This window comes from Phascolarctos cinereus, unplaced genomic scaffold, assembly GCF_003287225.1.
Source record: "Phascolarctos cinereus isolate Bilbo 61053 unplaced genomic scaffold, phaCin_HiC Scaffold_4;HRSCAF=312, whole genome shotgun sequence".
Lineage (NCBI taxonomy): Eukaryota > Metazoa > Chordata > Mammalia > Diprotodontia > Phascolarctidae > Phascolarctos > Phascolarctos cinereus.
Window position 1 is genome coordinate 414,746,662 of NW_027555847.1, and position 15,331 is coordinate 414,761,992.

General features: G+C 36.8%; 1 protein-coding gene across 5 annotated transcripts in view; it reads left to right on the forward strand.

The window, feature by feature from the left end:
* Window positions 1-15,331, forward strand: part of TRIO (trio Rho guanine nucleotide exchange factor) — a 501,384-nt gene that overhangs the window by 244,634 nt on the left and 241,419 nt on the right. For all 5 annotated transcript variants that reach the window (XM_021008648.2, XM_021008649.2, XM_021008653.2 and 2 more), the window contains 2 exons: window positions 161-292; window positions 10,039-10,269. In XM_021008648.2, coding sequence (XP_020864307.1) covers window positions 161-292; window positions 10,039-10,269 — 363 coding nt within the window. The remainder of the gene's footprint in view (window positions 1-160; window positions 293-10,038; window positions 10,270-15,331) is intronic.

The window sequence follows — 15,331 nt, forward strand, 5'->3', positions numbered from 1 at the left end:
TAAAGCCTGTTAACCATTTCCATTGAATTTTAAATTATTATTTCTTCAGAGATACCCTTTTAATTGCTCGTCCTTATAAATTGCTTCCAAAATGTATGTTTCTAATTATTTTTAAGTTATTAGGGATAAAGGTAATATTTTTTTTTTTCCAACTTCCTAGTACATGAGCAACGTAGATTCATGGTGCAAAGCCTGTGGCGAGGTAGAGCTTCCTTCTGAGCTGCAGGATTTAGAAGACGCTATTCACCATCACCAAGGAATATATGAACATATCACCCTTGCTTACTCAGAAGTAAGTAACCTGTTGAACTAAAATGTCAGCAGCAATATTATTGCTTTTTTCCATGTCCTCCAGTGCTTTAAAATAAGAAATTATGAATAGTCTGGGAAGCACCTTTAGGGTTCTTGAAGGCAATTCTGAGAGAAAGGACTTAACTTTGCTTCAGTTGTTTAAATTGTTCTTTTAAATTAGATATTGCTTTATTGTTTTTTTCATCTGCCTCAGGTAAGCAACTAAACTTAAGTCTTAATGGGCTGATTTTTAGTCACAGTATGCATTTATTTTTGTTGCCCTAGGTCATTCTCATTTTATTAATGTTTCCTTTAAATCCTTGTATGTTATAGTAATCACTCAATAAATATTTGCTCAACAGAATTCATCTTTTTAATCCTCCTAAATAAGACTTTCCAGGAAAGAAGGTCTCATGTCTGAAATATCTTTCTTTTCATATGTGCTATTGTAATTTTTTTTCTCCAACTAAACATACTTAGATAAATTATTTGTGGTACTTTTTCCCTATTTTAATTTGAATAGTCTAAAATGTGTTCTTTTTCATGTTAAGGCAGTTTATTTCTGAGCATATTCAGAATAGATATTTAAAATGTGTATTTTAAAATCAAGTTTATTTGTAAAGTGCTTAGTGCAATGCCTGGCACACAGTGCTATATACATGCTAGATATTATTATTATTATTATTAATTCATAAATTATATTAGGTTAGCTCATGCCAGTTCATATTTATATATACTATTTTAAGGTTATGAAGTGCTTTTTAAAGAACCATGTATATGAGTTAGGTTTTTCAAATATTATCACCATTTCGTCATTGAGGAAACTCAGGTGTAGAAAGGTTCAATGAATTGCCCATAGTCACACAGCCTCTCACCAGACTTTCAGAGCTAGGCTTAAACCAAAGGCTTTTTACTTTCTAGCCCAGTATTCCTTTTAGAAAACACTGGGAACTTCAGAGTTTACTTTTATGAGAGATTTGACAAATATATAGATCATTTGAATAATAATTTATATAAATCTATGTTCTTGGGTGTTTTATAATTTCAAGTCTTAAGGGTTTAAACCCACCTCTTATGAACTGCTTACTGATATTTCTGTGTACTGCTTGCAGATAAACTCACAGATATGCCGCTCAAATGTTTTCACAGGATCCAAGTGAGGAGAATGTTTTTCTAGAGTTCATAAGGGCCCCTTCTCTTTAGGTATCTCTATGATATTCAGGAGTATCATCCCCAAATCCAAAATTTTTGTTTTTAAAACATCAGTATACACACCTATATGTATGTAAGCACATATCTTGGGAAGGAAAGAGAGAGAGAAGAGAAGAGAAACTTTATGAAACTGGAACTTCATGAACACTAAAATGTTAGAGCAACTTATTATAAAGTAGAAATCTTAAGCTACAAATAAATATTCTTTTTTTCTAGTTCTTGCCTTTGGTCCTTTCACTCTTTAAAACACTTATTTACCTTAACTACGTCTCAGAAACTGGGCCAGTTTGTCCAAAGCCCTAGGGAATACTGGACATAAAAATCTCAATAGCTTATTCCTTGCTTATAGCTTTTCTCTTAAAGGATTCTCTTTTTTATTGGTTGCTCTTGATCAGAGGTGAGACATGTTTGGTTTGGGTTTTGTTTTTTTTTCTTTTGAGCCTGCAAAACCTCTCTAGTGTTTGCTTAGTACGTGTTCTTCATATAACATAAAAATTCAACACCATTGTTCTCCCACTACCTTTTGTCCATCTCCTCCACCCCTTGCTTTTGCCTTATAGAGCATAAAGTGATCTTTTTCTTTAGGGAGAACAGAAAATTTCAGAGAATATTTATTAACTGACTAACTCCTGCTGATGTTTGAGGGTAGAGTGTGGCTTAAGGAATTAAGAATTCCAAGAATCACTGATTCTTTTTCATAATTCTGTACCTGACCAACATAGGGTAACTTCTCTGAATCTCAGTTTTTCCAATTGTTATTCTTTTCTTTGCCTATGAGGAGCACTGCTCACTTGCTGAGAATAGAATGTATTGTCTGAGTTGTATTTAGTGGTGGTAATGTTTGGACTGTTCAGTCACTCCTTTGACCTGTGGCACATGTTTATAAGATGCATGGCTAGGTCTATAGCCAAAGAACTATATTTATGCTCTGAGAGAATATGAGGGTCGTATCTGGGACCTTGGCCTTAGCCTTGTGGGGTTTTTTTGTTTGTTTGTTTTTTGTCTATTTGTTTTTTAGGCAATTGGGGTTAATTGACTTGCCCAGTGTCACACAGCTAGTAAGTGTCAAGTGTTTGGTCTGAGGCCGGATTTGAATTTCAGGGCCGGTGCTCTATCCACTGCGCCACCTAGCTGCCCCTAGCCTTGTGGTTTTTAAGAAAGGTACTGTGAGGTTAGAAATTAGTGTTGTTTTTATTATTACATTCTCTTGTTCACTTTTCAATTGGAAATCAGATTCAAGTTCACAAAGAAAATGGGGCACTTAAATATGGGGCATGTGTTCATCTGCCTAGGATAGAGTCTCACAAGATTTTTTAATTGGTGTAGATCATTTAAAATGGACAAATTGCCTAGAAATAAAAAGGTCCTTAGACTGAGGTTTTAAGCCATACTTTTTCAGCCTTAGAATATGTTCGTAGAGAAACCCTAAGCCTCAGAAGATCGTAATTAATTTTAAAAAGACTGACAGAACTTTGCATGGAGCTGAATAAAATCCTGATGCTGCCATGCATCTTTTCAAAAATGATCTTCCTTTTCTCTTAAGCTGTTCAGACCTCACCCTGGGGTGGTAGTAATGAGTGAATTCTTTGGCTCTAGGAATTGTAGAATCAGAATGTCAGGTCCACTGAAGAATTTAGAGATCATCTAGAACAAACCCATCTTTTTATGGATGAGAAAATGTTCAGGTTCAAGGCAAACAATCACCTTGTACTTTTAAATAAAATCCTTTCAAACTTTAAAAAAAGAGAAAATTTAAACAATCTCCATTCAGCTTTCCTTGTTTCTAGTGGTACCGATGATGAAGATAGGAAATAGGAAGACTTGCTAGTATTTTTTTTTACATAAACACCTGTTTTGCTCTGTTTTAATTAGACTTGCCCTGTTTTGATGCTGTTTGTATTTCAACAGCAGGAACATACCTGAATCTTATAAACGTTTGCTTGCTTCAGCTTGCCAGATTTTCAGCTAATGTACTTGATCACCCAGATGGATAGGGCAGTATACATAGAGGGTTAGGATGTCTCATAGTTTTACTTTTTAAATAATTTACTGATGTAACAAAACAAATAGGAAAAAAAATCTGTCTCTTCCTCCCCCTAGAATTAGACTTCCTTTTAAAATAAAGTATAGTTAAGCAAAACAGACCAACACATTTGACTTGTAGTTTTAGAGATACTGGCCATATTACTGGATTAAAGGTCTCAATTGGGTTACATTTAATCATTGAATGAAACAAATTATTCACTAAAAAGCATTTACCACTTTAAAACATAAAGAGTGATCTATAGGATTGGGGCAGGAGACTGGCCTCAGTCAGCTTTTTTTCTTGAACCTGCTATGACTCCCACAAAATTAGGCAATGCCAAGAAACGTGGGTTTTCATTCCTGCTTTGCCGCTAACCCCTTGTGTGACTTTGGAAAGGTCACTTTATTTTTCAGTTTCTTCATCTATAAAATGAGGGCATTGGATGGGCAAATCTTCAAAGTTTTTCTGCTCTGATATTCTATGGTTTTATCTAACTTTGGCAAACTTACTCCCTGCCTCAATTTCTTCTTTTGAAAAACACACACACACACACACACACACACACACACACTTTCTCTCTCTGACTCACCACATGCCTCAGCAGGACTTTATGAAGTTTAATAAGCTCCTCTCTGCAAGCCTGTTGTGTTTCTTAGCTTCAAGGCACTGTATAAATACAGGATGATATTATTATTGTCATTAAGGTAGGGTAAAAACAAACAGCAAAATATGTGAGTCACCCCAATCATTAGCTTTGTAAAGTTACACCTTTGTTATGGATATAGAATCTCAGTTGCCTTGATAGTAACTTTATAAACCAATTATTTTAAAGCCTCATCAAACAAAGCAGTGTTGCATTGGATTTAATAGATTATATCAATCTTTGGCATAACATCAGAGCTAATAAGTTTCAAAAAACAGTAGTTGTTTTTCTTTTTCCCATCCCCTTCCCCTTTAAAAGCATCTCCTAGAGAGTTGAGGTGTTTCCAAGCTGCAGTATTATAGAGGGGGGAAAAAATCCCCCATAAAATCAACCTGAGGCCATTCTAGAAGACTAATGCCATGTGCCCATAGGAGATAACTAAGAAAACCTTTCGTGGTAGCTTTCAAACATGCTTCTAATTTAGGCGGTTCTAGTAACTATTTGGGCAGCTAGGTAGAACAAGGCATAGAGTGCCAGGCCTGGAGTTAGAAAGACTCATCTTCCTGAGTTCAGATTTGGCCTCAGACACTTACTAAATGTGAACATGTCACTTAACCCATTTTGCCTCAGTTTACTCATCTGTAAAATGAGCTGGAGAAGGAAATGGCAAGCCACTCCAGTATCTTTGCCAAGAGAACCCCAAAATGGGGTCATACAGAGTCGGACACAACTGAAAAATGAACAATAACAAGTAACTAACTGCCTAGCGGTGGCAGAAGAGATGAATCATCATGGAGAGAGCTAAGTAGGGACAATATAGTATTGTTTTGTGCATCAGCGAAGTTCATCTGTGCAGCAAACCAGAAGCAGAAAGGCTAAATTACAAATCCAGGTTCTAGAAGTTGATTCTAAAAGCTGTAGTTGCACATAGGCTGCCATTCCAGAAAGGCAGAAAAGCTAGAGGCATAGCCAGGACAGTTGTCTTCAGCTCTACTGCATGTATTATGCTCAGTTCAACACAGCTGGTATGGAAACCTTTTGACAATTAGTTTCAGGCGAATTTCTGTGTTAACTTCTTAGAAGGGTTGCTTCATCCCATATTTTTCAACCTCTTACCTGCTTCTCTGAATCTGGGGCAGATGCAAGAAACTTTGACCATCCTAATCTCTTTGCTGGTAATGACCTGGGATCCTTGAATGTCATCCTATCCTCCCTGCCTTCAGCTTTATCAGAAACACAAAATGAAAAAGGATTATGTTAAACCAGAGCTGGGGAAGAGAATAGGCATTACTAAACCAAACGCAGGATGAATATTAAATTCTGTGCTATAAATAGTAGCTGCTGCCCCTGACCCCAGGTCTTTTCCCTCACCCCACCAAAAATAACAAGACACTGAAAACTTCTGCCTTGGCAATACATGTATGATCTCATTATTCTACTTGTACCTCCTAGAGAGTTCTTTATTCTTTTATTCTTCCTCACTCCTCCCAAGAAAGGTTTATCTTCATTACTTATATCTTCATGATATCAGAATATTTTGTTTTTACTCAGCATTCTTTCTCAATTCATTAGAAAGTGCATTTTGCCTCTTGAGCATCAGGTGGTAGCAACCCCCCTTTTAGATCTGAAATTTTAGATTTAAACCAAATAAACTTACCTGATGTTTGGTTGGTTTTGGTCTTGAGTTTCATACAGATGCTTATGTCGGGTTTAGCCATAGCCAGAAGCCCTTAATGCTGCTTCCTGTTCTTAGATAATTATGAAACTTGGACATTTTGCAGGTGAACAGGTAGATAGTCCTGTTGGAGTCATTTTAGCCAGATATAATCTAGTAGCAAGTTCCAAGATCCAGATACCAGAAACAGAAATTATCAACTTGGCAGTGAATTTCTGTGCAATTTTATTTTGTCATGTATGGCAGAAAAAGTACGGAAGGTTCTTTCTGCCTCAGAGGCAGCTTGCAGTGTAATGCTTAGATCACTGGGCCTGAAATCAGGAAGACCCGATTTTAAATCCAGCCTCATACCCTTACTTGCTTTGTGACTCGGGGTAAGTTGTTTCACCTCTTGCTTGCCTCCATAAAATGGAGATAATAATAGTACCTACCTCTTGAGGTTGTTGTGAGGACCAAACAAGATAATATTTGTAAAATGCTTGGCATTGTGCCAGGCATGTAGTAGGCACTATATAAATGCTATTACTGTTATTATTCTTTATTTACTTTTCATTAAAATGGTTTAATTAATTGCTCACTTAGATTTCAGGCACTTGTGTTTTCTTAAATATTGTAGGCAAAATACTTTTTTGACATGTTAGTACTGTTCATCACATATTTAAGCATTTATTGCTTTAATTAATCTTTGCATTTTCCTTTCATTTAGCTGCAAACATTTGCTTTTGATTTGGTTATTTGTAAAAATTTTTATAGCATGCAACATAACTCATAGCATCTTAGTAACCTTTCCCAATGTACACACACACACACACACACACACACACACACACACACACACACACACACATACAATTTGGCACAAAAGGCAATTTGAGATAATGAGGACAATTCAGCTTACAAATTAATGGCAGAAGACTTATTGTAATAAGAATTGATATGATATTTGCTACTGTTCACCCTACGAAGATAATCTAGAAATAAACACATTTTGAAATTGGGTTGATATAACTTGTTTGAATCCATCAGAATTTACCTGGCAGTAGAATCAAGACAGCCCTGAAATACTTAGCACTTCATGAGCTTTTTATTAATTGCTTGGGTTAGGCTTTTGTTTAAATTGTCTGTAATTTACTTGGCTTTCCTTTTTCTTTGCAATATCTCCTTCTGTTCATCTCTTTCTGGGATATGCTTGGATGAAGGATGTTTATTTTTGGAATCTTTTGCAAAATAGACCATTAGGCTTTAAATAATCATCATGTTTATCTTGGCCACAAAATACTGTTTTGCTGAGCGTAAGAATAAGCAGGTTTCTCTGAGTTACTGAAATAGGTTGCGCTTATCTTATTCCCTTAAACTGTGTAAACTCTGTCAGCACATTTGCATACAGATATTCCTATAATTGGCAGATATTCCTGATGGTAGTTTTTTGAGGTTAAGAAGAAAAAGTGAGTCTGTCTTCCTAGTTTACTTATGTTTAAAAATAAAAATTTACCCCCAGTTATTGACCATAAAAATTTCTGCTGCTACACTTTTTTTTGTTTCTGCATAAGCAGGCAATCAGCCAGTCAGTCAGTAAACATTTATTATGTGGCAGACACTGTGGTAAGCACTGGAGATACAAAGAAAGACAAAAAACAAACTCCGCTATCAAAAAGCTCACAGTCTAATGGGGGAGACAACATGCAAACAACTATGTAAAAACAAGACATAGCTAGGATAAATTGGAGATAATCAGCTGAGGAAAGGGATTACTAGCATTACAGAGGACTGGGAAAGGCTGGTGGTAGAAACTGAGGTTTTAACAGGGATTTAAAAGAAGCCGGAGGAGCCAAATTTGGAGATGAGGACAGAGAGGATTCCACTCATAAAGAACAGACAGTGAGACCACATTTGGGGGATATTTTCTTGTTCAAGGAGGCCAGTGTTACTTGGTCATAGAGTTTGTGAGGGCGAGCAAGGTGTATGAAACAAATGATAGAGTTTCATTAAACGAGTGTATGTCTTTATTGAACCTCCTGGAGAAATGTATTGTTGTAATTGTTTTTGTTTTTATAAACCCTTTGTTAAGTTTTCACTGCTGAAGTAGATGTTGAATTGTAAACGTCCTTGAGGAAAGAATGGTAAATGACACTCTTGTTACTGGAGCTATTTAATCAAATGACAGTATGAAAAATGTTCATTGCACTGGAAATTGATGGCTTCCATATTGTGTGAGAGCCCTTGAAAATTTGGTATGACCAAGTATCCCTTCCCTACCCTACTAAACTTTAATCAATGAACTCTTGAACTGGGCTCACATCTCGGTTGTTGGGAAAGGAGTGAAGTGGGGCTCTCACACTCCCCCAGCTGCCAGGCCAGCTAGGCAATCCCTGTTGTCACCCTCACAGTTAAAGCCCCAAATATTCCCCCTCCAGGCTGGTACTGCATAATCTGACATCACCTAATCTTGCACTTGGACTAGGAAAATGTTAGAAAATAACTCTGAAAGCATTCTTTCTTTGCTGTTAGTGAAAATAGTGAAAATCCTTGCAGGCTTTTTCCATTTCATTCATTTATATTTGACTTCTTGCTGATTAGGCCACAGCTCCATTTATCTGTCTTGTGGGTCAGCCATATTTTGGTCCAACAAACAGTTTTTTTCTGGTAATCACGTGTTTAATGGCAAACAAGTAATGATTACCTTTCAGGAGTACAGTTACCCTTTAACCAAAGAGCTCACATACAGGCAATGGGGTAAAAATGTGACATTCTAGGAAACCCGGTCGGAAGTGAGACAATAGACAAGGTTATGAAATACTGCATGCCTTACTTGCTACTAATAAGTAGTTTCCAAAAATTATCCTTGTAATGTTATCCTTTCATGCATTCACTGTATTTTCCTCTTTTTTTTCTGGAAGTGAAGTGTCCCCACTTATTTCCCTCCTTTAATAAAGGATCTAAACCCCTAACGTGGGTTTTCAGTTTTAGAAGGATGTGGCTAGAAAGGTAAGAAAGAAGTACATCTTTAGAAATCATTCTGTGCCTTTCCCCTGGCCAAATGACAATCCTCTTGTTTTAGGCACATCATTGAACTCTCCTGAGTCTAATGATAATTTTCTGCTGTGCTTGCCAGAATGATTTGTAATAGTAATCTATTATTATTTAGTATTGCCTGCAACAGAGTAGGTGCTTAATAAATATTGATTGATTGATTGAGTAGGCATAAGTGCACATATTATGTTTCTTCTTACATTCTACCGTTAGCACTTCCACCTTTTATTTACACACACACACACCCACACACACACACCCACACACACACATACACACACACACACACATCTAATAGTAGTTTGATAATGAGCTGTCACAGTATAGCATTGCAATCTCTTATGGGAAATGACAGTATCTTAAATTGAAAATGTATTGGGTTTTATTTAGACTCAACTTTGTTAATTTTGCTAGTATTATCTGACGTATATGTAGAATTTTTATCAAATTATGTCAATGAATAATTTAAGCACCTACTGATTATCCAGCACTATGTTGGGTTTTTTTAAAACAAGAGATTTTTCCAAATTTGGTGTTTATATTTTGTGTTGTCATGATGCTTTAGAGCATCTGTATGGCATAATGGATTTAATGCCATACTTGGAAAAGCTGGATTTTTATATGTGTATATGTGTGTGTGTGTGTGTATACATGTATGTATGTATACATACATACATACATTGGGTATATATAAATATACACACAGTAATACACGTGTACATACACATATGTGTGCGTATGCAAATGTACGTGTGTATGCTTGTACGTATGAGTGTTTACCTACTACCTAGTGTGCTCTGTTTTTGGAGTACCAACTATCGATCAATTCAGATTCAGTAGTCATGTGATTTCAGTGTATCTTTTTAGGAAAGGATGGTATATGTTAATTTATTAACAATTACACTAGCATACTCACACAGATAAATATCTAACATGTTTCTGGTTGTTAGTTATGCTAAGGTGTGATAGCTCTAACTTTAAGAAACTACTTTTTGGTTTCTTGTCATCAGATAACTGATAGAAAATCTTATTTTTTTCTATAGAAAAATACATTTGAGTAGAAATTAAGTCTGCACATATATAAGCATATATGTAAGGAGGCAATGCATGCTGAACAGAGCCCTCAACCTTGAAATAAATGCTAACTTTATTCCTGGGCAGGTAAGCCAAGATGGGAAATCCCTGCTCGACAAGCTCCAACGACCTTTAACTCCTGGCAGTTCAGATTCATTGACGGCCTCTGCAAACTACTCCAAGGCTGTTCACCATGTTCTTGATGTCATCCATGAAGTCCTTCACCATCAGAGGCAGCTAGAAAACATCTGGCAGCACCGGAAGGTCCGTCTGCATCAGAGGCTTCAGCTGTGTGTTTTCCAGCAAGACGTTCAACAGGTCGGTTCATGTTGCCTACGACTGTGAGTGATAAAACTTGGAGTGTTGTGTGGTACAACAATATTTGGTGGAAAATAAGGATGATGGTAACATACTGAGGAGGGACAGTGTGACATTGTGGATGAAGGACTGGACTTGAAGTCAGGAAGACCTGAGTTCAAATCCTGCCTCAGATACTTAACCTTAGCCTCTGATCTTCAGTTTCCTTATCATTACGGCAGGATGATAATAATAGTATTTAGATCACAGAGTTGTTGTGAGGATTATTGAGATAATTTTTATAAAAGCACTTTGTAAACTTTAAAATGCCTTATAAATGGGAGCTGTTAGTGCAAAAATGCATCTGTATTTCCAGTATGATGTTGCTAATTATTGCAAAGTACAATGATGCTGATTTGAAACTACTATGCATCTTTATTGGTTACTACTATTTTCCCCCTCTGAAGACTGTTTATTAGGATTTCAATAATATCTATATCCTGTCTTCTTAGAAAAGTTGCATGACAAATGTTACAAATTAGTTGCAGGAATGTACAAATATTAACATTATTAACTGTTGTATGTCTGTACGTACCTCTGTGCACAGTCATCTAAAGGCATCCAAGCTGTGTTTATCGGTCAACCCCTTGAGCCAAGAGAAGTCAGAGATACTAGCTAGGCAAATTGAGCAAAGCTTCATGGAGGAAGGGACATTTTTAATGGGGCTTGGGAAAATATCAGGAAGCAGAAGTCAAGGTATTTCAGGCATAAAAAGTGGTTTGAGTGAAAGCAAAAAGGTGGGAAAGCAAAATACATGTTTCAAAAGTAAGTCCAAGGGGGCAGGTAGGTGGCGCAGTGGATAGAGCACCAGCCCTGAAGTCAAGAGGACCTGAGTTCAAACCTGGCCTCAGACCAAACACTTGATACTTATTAGCTGTGTGACCTTGGGCAAGTCACTTAGTCCAATTACCCAAAAGCAAACAAACAAACAAACAGAAAGTAAATCCAGTTTGGCCAAAGCACAGGATCTTAGATTCAAAGTTGAAAAAAGCCTTAATGAACCAACCCCCTCATTTTACAGATGAGGAAACTAAGATCCAGAGGCAAAGTGATTTACACAAGATCACACAGCTAGTACAGCTAGGATCTGAACACTTGTCCCTAGTTGTTAATTCAGTCTTTCTTTCCACCCTACCTTATGAGGTAAGGATGGAAAAGTAGTCAAGGGCTTTATTGTGAAAGGTTTTGAAAACCAAATTAAGGAGGCTGATCTTTGTGTTATAGGCAATGAGAAGCCACTGAAAGTTTTTAAACAGAGGGGGAAAAAATGTTCAGACATATGCAAACCAAAAAATCAATCTGGTGGCATTGTGAGGATGGATGTTAAGAGAGAGATTTGGTAATTGTAGTCATCTAGCCAAGACATGATAGTCTATGATATAGGGTGCTGGAGGAAAGTATGGAAAATGGGACACAGTTGCAAAAAATATTAAGAATGGTATTAAGAAGGGGCCATATCTGGACAATAAAATTAAGGGGTGAGAGAGGATTATACTGGGAGAAGGAGAAAGGGAGGGGCAGAATGGGGTAAATTATCTTACAAAAAAAGCAAAAAAGAAAAGGCTGTTACAGTGGAGGGGAATCAGGGGAAGGTGAGAGGGAATGAGGGAATCTTATTCTCATAGGATTTGGCTTAAGGAGGAAATGACATACACACTCAACTGGGTATGAAAATCTGTCTTACCCTACAGAAAAATAGGGGGAGAAGGGGACAAGAGAGCAGGGGAATGATAGAGAGGAGGGCAGATTGGGAAAGAAACACTTCTGAGGAGGGACAGGGTCAAAAGAAAGAATAGAATAAATGGGGGGGTGGGATAGGAATAAAGGAAATAGAGTCAGTTTTTCACAACATGACTACTGTGGAAGTGTTTTGCATAACTGCACATATATAACCTGTATTGAGTTGCTTGTCTTTTCAGTGAGGGTGGGTGCAGAGGGAGGAAGAGAGAAAAATTGGAACCCAAAGTTTTAAAAACACATGTTTTGAAAAAAGTTTTCACATGTAACTGAGAAATAAGAAATACAGGAAATGGGGTACAGAACTCTATCCTGCCCTACAGGAAAATAGAAGGGGAAAGGGAAAACAGGGTGGGGGGAGAGATAGAAAGGAGGGCAGACTAGGGGAAGGAATATTCAGAATGCATACCATCTTGGGGTGGGCGGAGGGGCGAGATGGGGTGAAAATTTGGAAATCAAAATCTTGTGGAAGTAAATGTTGAAAACTAAAAATAAATAAATTTAAAAAAAAAAGAATGGTAGAAATTGTGGAGGACTTTCACAACTCATTAGAGGTGGCCAGCAAGCCAAGAGTTGGAATTAAAGATGACTTCAGAAATCCAAACTGAAATGTTTATGGTAAAAGAGGAATAGAGAATAAACATTTATTAAGAGCCTACTATGTGCCAACATTGTGCTAAGTGCTTTACAGATAGTATCTCATTTGAAACTCATGACACCTCCCCTACCTGGGAGGTAGGTGCTGCTATTATACTCATTTTACAGTTGAGGAAACTGAGACAGACAGCAGTAAAGTGACTTATCCACGATTACAGGACTATTAAATATATGAGACTATTAAGTATCTGAGGCTGGATCTGAACTCAAGTTTTCTGATTCCAGGCCCAGTATTTTATCCACTGTGTCAACTAGCTGCTTCTAAAATTAAAAAAAAATGCATGCTGTCTATGAAATGAGAGGACTTGGATTCAAATCCTGATACTGTGCCATTTACTGCCTGTATGACCTTGAGCAAGTCACTTTCCTTCTCCAGACTTCAGTCTCCTCTTCTCTAAATTAAGGAAGTTTGACTAGATGAGCTGAGGTCCCTTCTCTTTAAATCTATGACCATATCATTAGGAAGTAGAGTATCAGGAGAATGAGTAGGTTTTTTTAAAAATTGTGAACTTTATCAATGAACACAAGAATTTCAGCTTATAAACTTTTAAAAACAAAAAGATGCTTCTATAAAAAGCTGTGAAAATCCTTTAAATATGTTTTTTTTAAAACAAGTGAAAATCCCTTAAATATTTTTTTTAAAGAAGTGAATAGGTTTTAGGGGAAATTGAGTATTTTAAGTATTATACTTGTTGAATATTAGGTGTCAGTAGAACATCCTGGAGGAAATCTCTATTAGGTAGCTAGAAAAGTATAGCTGGAGTTCAGGAGAGAGGTCAGGACCAGGAGGACAGTAGAAGATTCATTGGGATAAAGGTAATAGCCAAAGACAGTAGAAGTGCCATCCCTTTATCCCTTGGTTGGAAAAGAGAAGAAAGGATTCAAAACCTGACAGAAGGTTCACATTAGGGGTCAAGATGAAGAAAAAGAAGAGTCAACAAAAGGGGAAAGAGAAGGTTTGTTATATCAGCTGCCAAAGTCAAAGGAGAAGAAAATGTCAAAGGTCTGGGAGAGGCAGGGGAGGTAGATGTTGTAAAGAGAATTGAGTGGATGAACACTTAACAAAAACCATTGCATTAGGTGATTTAGAGATCATTGGTGACCTTGGAGAGGGTAAATACAGTTGAGTGGTCAGGACAGCTGCCAGAATCCAAGAAACAAAGGAAAGATTACATGGTGAGGAAGAGGAGGCAGTAAGTGTAGACTACCCTTCTAATAATATTGGCAGTGAAAATCATTAGCAGTTTGAACTAGAGCTTAAAATTTTCCCTTATTCTTTGCTGAGGTCTCCTATGAAAATTAAATAATTGATTAACTGATGTATAACATTCATTATGGCTTATTAGTAATTTGTTATTAGTCATTATTGCATAGTAGTAGCAAGTAGTTTTTTTTTTCTTTTCTCCAAAAGGAAAAAAAAATAGTTTGCAAGTAGCAAAGAATTTAGAAAGAAAATGAGGCAAGACTTGACCTCATCAAATTAATAGTAACATTGTCTAAAAAACAGCTCCCAATAACATTTCCATATTATAGTCTTTTAATCCTGAAAATGAAAACTACGCTTCTAACACAATTTGGGGAGTTAAAATGTTGGAATATATAAAACATGATTGTATTAATGTTGAATCAGACATAAGCACCTGCTTTTTGTGATTTAGAGGAGGAGACTGGTTTATATCAGTTGTCAGCTCTGAGAATGAGGAATTGAAATGTGTAACAAGGAATCCTATCAGGGCACAGAGAAAGATGGCGTTAAACCTTAGTGACATGTCTAAAAGAAATTCTTCTATCCTTAGGTGATGAGAAATTGTATTGTTAAAACATGTACTAGCTCAGATTTCACTCTTAAATAGTCATCTGAAGGGGAGCATGGTTTATGTTAAAAGGACTAAGATTTTAGAATTTTTTCCTGTCTTCTTGATCAACACAAAAGCTCTCTCCCAAGTGCCTGAGCATAGTGCCTTACTTAAGGTCTGTCCTGTAAGGTTACATTCTTATAATTGTTTAATGACTTTTAATGCCACTTAGTAAGCTTGACTTCTCATTATGTTTTAGGTGAATGTTCTGTGTATGATTGCCTTGGTAATCAAAATTCTGATATTGCTTCTGCTTCTCACTGTAAGCAAGGAAAATGGCATGGCGGAAAGTGTCCCATTTGGAATTAGGAGACCTGGTCACAAAGTTCTGGCCCTGGCACTCCTGGCTGTGTGACATAGTACAAGTTACTGCTTTGTTCTAGATGTAAAATGAGTGTGTTGGATTCAGTGACCTCTAGGGTCCCTGCCAGATTTAGGCCTAGTAGTTCCTAAATTAGTAAATATCCATTTTTAAGAGAGCTTATGGAAACTGAGATATCAGTGACTGCATATATTTCCATTTACTTTTAATTGTCCAAGAGCAATTGTGTCTCATATACCCTTAATATCCAATGAACTTCTTTAATCAGCAGGTGAAATGTTGCAAATTCACAGGTGGAAGCCCTACTTGGATTTATGACTAAATAGGAGAAATTTTTCCCATTCTACAGAGTAGGAGTAAAAGTTGTGTCTCCCTCCTCTGAATAAGTCCTTTCCCTCTTCTCTTCCCCTCACTCCTTCACACCAACTGATTGAAGCTGAAAGGAGAAAAT